Raw genomic sequence first — 6,000 nt, forward strand, 5'->3', positions numbered from 1 at the left:
TATTACCAACGGAATCGACTTGTATTAAAATCGAATTGAAATCGAGTTGGTATTCTGGACACACTAGCGCCCAGTCGTGCAACTTTTTATCACAACTCTACTTTGTTTGAGTCCGTTTTTACCATTTCAGCGCCTAATTAAATTCAAACCCTGAATAAAACTTCTTTCAGAACTAAACCTGCAGATTGATCTGATCCAAAATAGGTTGAAAGTTTTGGATTTTGATCTTAGATCATAGATCAAGATGAAGCATAGTAGCGCATCGCTTCACTACGGTACAACGGGGTGAATAGAGGTATTTTGGGTTTAGAGAATCCGAACTTTTATTAAGATTTGGAGTTTGGGCGTTTAACAAATATAAAGATTATAAAAAAAAAATCTGCATGTTAAGCCATTTCAGGTGTTAAGCCACTTTATGTAAGCAAGCGAGCCCCTAAAAAACACTATTTTTAATGCACTCCGTGAAACTCTAATCACCTCGTTCTATGGTACTGAAATTGCAAGTCTGAAAATAAGAGACAGCGGCAGGCCCCCAGATGTAAATATACTCGACAATACACATCACACGTCATCCAAAAATGATCACACTTCTGGTCTATTTACATACACTAGTGACTGCCGTTACGAAAATACTTTGTCGCTTGTTAATAGCACAAAAATGAATTAATGACGTACGGTGTCTCATGCGTAGAGCTTACGTACATACATACGTACATATGATACATTCGAAAATCAATATTGGGATGGTTAATAGCAATGTAGTTAACTGTTAAGTATTATACAGTTAATGTTTTTGGTTTAACTTCTAAATATGAATGGCCTCTTTAAACATTTTGCTATTTTCAAAATTGTTCGTCGTGTTTTGTAAAGCACTCAATGTCTTTCTTTCTTTTTGGTGTACCTATCACGTATCATCTTTAATATTGTCTACTCTCTATGTGATATTTGTACAACTAGATAAAGTGATTTGAACGAGTAAAATCAATGGTAGGTAGCATTTTTTTGGGAAAAATGAAACAAAACGTATGAATTAATATAATTTATTAAACACTTATGCCCATTTCTTTGAATCGAAATTTACTTTTATTCTATAGGTATTGTTCAGACTAATGGAAGCACTTTTACAGCAGTCTTCATCGCCCTCATCATTACAAACTTTTACCTGTTGGTACATATTTTTATCCATTTCATCAACAGCAGGTTTAATTTTGTCAGAAACTTCAGGTTTTTGTTTCTTATTATAAGTATTTTTGTAAAACTTGCCGAACAGATATAAGAAGAAGAATACATGGAAGAAGAATGTTACAGCTAGGATGTACGATGGGGAACAGTCTGACACCATTGTGGCTACTATGAAATGGATAAACACCGTCACGAATTGGATCTGGAAACAAAAAAAAATCTTTTTAGTTCATGAAAACTATAATTGTAAATGAGATTATCGAGGCCACTGACTTTGTGAATGCAGTCCAAGAATAAATGGCTCTACAGTTAGTGTACTACATACTACGTTATCTCACGGATGAATTTGTCTATCATATATCGACTATTTTAAGCAGTCCATGTGTGACTGGACTAACAACATAATGTATAGTATTGTGAACATTCTAATGGTTATACATATCAACATTTACTTTAAACACCATTTTCAGAAATTACTGTTGTCTTGACGACTAAGCTTTCAATCAACTTAAGATGAACCAAACATTTTAACAGTAGGTTGTCCTTTTTTGATGAGATCGCCTTCTAAACTCCAAAAAAAAAAAGAAATTAATGAAAAGCTTACCAGTTGCATGCTTGTTATATACTTCTTCCACCACAGGTACTTCGTCAAGCTTGGGAACGATGCCAAAGCATAGTACGTGTACATGATGATATGCACAAATGAGTTCAGGAATCCTATGAACACCAGTCTATATGACGGCTCATACTTCAGGGCTGTCCATGTGACGAACACCATGATGCTGTGGTGGTAAACGTGGAGGAAGCTTTGTTGCTTCTCCTTCTTACGAAGAACGAAGAATACTGTGTCCAGGAGTTCAGTGATTTTGGCTAGGAAGTAGTAGTACATGAGTGCGGCTGACTGGAAGAATTTGAATTTATTAGAACGTTGTATGATGGGAAGTTGATGTTGCGTACTGGTGGGAAAATGCGGGTAGAAATACCTTGAGGCAATTTGGACATTATTTTGCTTATCTGTAAAAATATAGGGGATGTAAAAATGTCCAGGCAGGTATTCTAGGATTTTAATAAAGTGATGTTTCTGTAAATTTTATAAGCTTATAAAATGTATTTTTAATCATTGTAAGTAACTTACTACAGTTAAAGATAATAATGTAAATTTCACTGCATAAATTCTTACTTGCATAAACGATTCTGTTAAAGTACATAAATAAATTTTAATGATAATTGACACTTACACGACTTCTTCGATTTTCTGTCTCCATAACACATGTTTTGGGAAAACATCCGTAAGTAGACAACATTTGAACTGTCTGTAAATAAAAATATCATGCTATACGGTAGGTACGTTAAGAATACTGTTATTTGTCTGTATGTCCCTCTAAGAATAAATAAATAAATGGTAAAATAATTAATATTTATTCATGGAAAGTTTTTAAGGAAGCAGTGTACCTCGTGTTATTTTATGAATAATTTGTACTTGTTTATTCGAGTTAAATTACTTGTATTATATATGGACTATTTCAAAAACTAAACAAGAAATCACTCACCCCATAATTTAAAAGACAAGATATTACTATTTGTATAACATTGTAAACTGTTATCACAGTTGTAAGTTTGTATGGTTGTCGATTTTTCATATGATTTGGACCTAATTTGAAGACGAATAGGAAATAAGACGCTAGGATGATGAAAACTGTGTATCCAGATCCCATCAGGAACCAGTCGTTGATGAAATCCACTGAAAAGTTCAAGCATAAGTTATTTAATTGTTTAATACAGTATAAAGGAACATTTGAGATATAAGTTATTTGTCAACTATTATTTAAGAATATAATAAAAATTTGCATGCTCACGGGGGCTCGAGGGGCCACTTTAAAAATTCAGTTTCAGTCATGAAATAGTTTCTTTTCTCGCACCAAAGGCATCTGTGTTCTATCAATTGTAAATTGACCTTCAAAAAGTGCGACGTGGTAGTTTAATTTGAATAATGAATGACTTTAGATTAAAAAAAAATGCTCTGACCACTGGGGATTACAGCCAGTTGTAGTTTTGGATCAAGCATATTACAACTTACAACAAACAACGAATATACGTGAATATCAAAATTAAGTAAAACTTTGTTTACTGAGGAGGTAATTATTTTTTCGTAGTTACAGAAAAACAATAATGATTCTAAAGTATCCATATCATGACTTATGAGTCTTAATTTTTTCACACTGACATTATGACTTGGTAAGAACAACAATTATGATAATTAAGATTTAAAATAATATACTTATGGATATGTAATTTTTAACGAGTGTTATATTTTATTCGGGGTTATTAGGTTAATTATTCTTAAACTTGACCCAAATACATGAAGATTGAACTAAATAAAATAAAAATCTGGATCAAGTGCGCCTCAGGTATTATACAGTAAAATGAAGAATAATTATGAATAACATTATTCATATTTATTCTTTTTTCTACATTCAGTATATTATCCCAGCTTGAGCTTGTCCCAAATTCTTCTAAGATTTCTTTTCTGAGCAACTTGATACCAGTCCATGCGTTACGCGTTCAGATCATCACCACTTCCAGGGCCAAATTAAAATAGGAATCAACTAAATGTGAATTTCCAATATTTTCCTTATATTAAACGCTTTAAACAATAATTACTCACTATTTCCATTTTTTGTTTCAGCTGGAGAGTCATTTTCCTCAGCGATGTAAAAACCCTTATTAACTTCCTCCATTATTTTCGAATAAATATTCACACTACCGACACTGCCTTGCTCATCCATTGCCAAAAGACGATTAACACAAGTATTGCGCATAAGTATCATTTGTAAAATATTGTTCATGAATAATATTATCGCGTGGTGCTAATAATGAGCCTTGTTAAAACATCTCTGGTAGATGTCAAGGTACTCACGGGTCTTTCCAAAAAAAAGGTGACACAGCTTGAATGTGATTATTAGTTAAATAAATATTAAGATTTCTACGGTAATCTCTTGATAAAGTAATTATAATGATCTCGACCTAATGGGTGTGTATGGAGGAAAATCCTTTTTCGATATAGTGAAGGTTTGAGAATGGATCACCACGGTAGTCGGCGATTTCAGATTCCTGTGTTTGCCATGATGTTTTCCTTCGCTAGTTGCCGGGGGAGTTTTAAAATATTTATGGAAAAGTTAATCGCTACTACTGGTGATGGTTACCTTTTTCCGCACGTAGGCTCCAAGTCGGATTATTATGCGTAGGGTGGCTTTGGGAGGCTGTTAGTCTTGTCATTGCAAGTTGCCGATCTCGTGTATTCAAATATACTTTGCAAAATCGATTAAAGTCTTAACAATAGGAGTCGTTATAGGTAGACGCAATTCTTTCGTAGTTTAATGAGAAACAAACATTAAATATTTAACAAGATTATATCTTCATTATTACTAAGGCTCTAATGAGTTATGTAACTGAAAAAAAGGTCAATGTACTGAAAACGTCCCGACCGAGTTCTGTGCCACTTGTTTGGGAACAACCTATCATTATTGTTTTTGTAGTGTGACTTTTGCAAAAGTAGAAGTTAATTATACCTATTATATCTAAAAAAAACTAAATGCTTGTTGACGTCTTCTAAACCGAAAGGTTATGGTTAAGGCTTAATGGTGATTAACCTTGTTTTTATATTTGCCAAAGAGGGTAAAAACATCGAGGACATTGAAGTTTAAATTCAACGTAATATTTGGAGCTTTCTTCAAAATCTAATATACTAAGATCTACATGGCTTACTACTGAATTTGAGTGTGTTCAAAATTAACTTTAGAAATACCTACGCTAATGTAATCGCTCAATACCGCCACAACTTTTTTATTAAAAAATTGACTATTTTTCTTAGGAAAACAGTGTGTAATGGGGTTCTTGATAATTTGTATTGTTAATGTTTATTCTCGAGCGGGTACTGCAGAAGAGTACAGGTACTGTACTCGTCGGCCGTGGTCAGTCTAGTCGTTGGTAACTCGAAGTAAAGGTTTTGTTGAATTCTTAATTTTGTAGGACAAACTGGCAGGCATACACTATAGATAACTGAAACTGTACGATTGGATCATCAGGTACAAAAAAAATAGTTTTCAGTAGTGTTAATTATAAAGACGAAACTAAAATATTTTTTAAGGAAAGTATATATTTTGTATTGAAAATATCTTTTATTTAGTATATTATTTTTCCTTACCGTTCTATAATTACAGTATAAATAGTATTAACAGTATGAATTTGTCTTTACAATACTGCATCTGGTGTACCAACACAACTTATCCCACCTCCTTGTTACCTCTGGTTGACTTATAGAGAATGCCTAAGGCATGAAATCCACCATCGTACATATTTTCTTTTACAAATAATTAAATGTCTGCTAATGTTAAATCTATTCAAATACCAAAAAGCTAAACATTCTAAATAAAATGGCTATTCAAAAATAATTAAATGTAATTAGGTATTACAATCAGCATTCATATATTATAAAGTACGTTCCATTCAGTTGCTATGCGAAACAATTAAAATAAAACATAATTATATAGTTACATTACTTATAGATATATATATACGGGCCCATAAGTATAAATAAACTATACACTTATAAATATAAGCGTTACCAGTGACAGAAATTGCTCTTATTTATGGAGATACTTCTGTTAATAAATCAAGTACTTTATTTGCGATTTTAATACATATTATGTCACCGATTGGATCAGCGTCATAGCTTCTAGAAAAAAAAACGAAAACTAACATTCACAAGAAGGTAAAAACAGTTAGCAAGTAAAAGATAAGTACAAATAAAAAATCATG

The 6,000-nt window shown here is 32.5% G+C and overlaps 1 protein-coding gene across 1 annotated transcript; it reads right to left on the reverse strand.

Moving 5' to 3' along the window:
- Window positions 1-1,024: 1,024 nt before the first annotated feature.
- LOC113495032 (elongation of very long chain fatty acids protein 7-like) lies at window positions 1,025-4,110 on the reverse strand. The gene is made up of 5 exons (XM_026873597.1): window positions 3,848-4,110; window positions 2,733-2,923; window positions 2,421-2,495; window positions 1,787-2,083; window positions 1,025-1,384 (listed from the first exon to the last, which is right to left on the reverse strand). The coding sequence occupies exons 1-5, from the start codon at window positions 4,026-4,028 to the stop codon at window positions 1,052-1,054; spliced, it is 1,077 nt and encodes a 358-aa protein (XP_026729398.1). The 5' UTR covers window positions 4,029-4,110; the 3' UTR covers window positions 1,025-1,051.
- Between the last annotated feature and the right edge of the window lie 1,890 nt (window positions 4,111-6,000).

Source organism: Trichoplusia ni, chromosome 6, assembly GCF_003590095.1.
Source record: "Trichoplusia ni isolate ovarian cell line Hi5 chromosome 6, tn1, whole genome shotgun sequence".
NCBI lineage: Eukaryota > Metazoa > Arthropoda > Insecta > Lepidoptera > Noctuidae > Trichoplusia > Trichoplusia ni.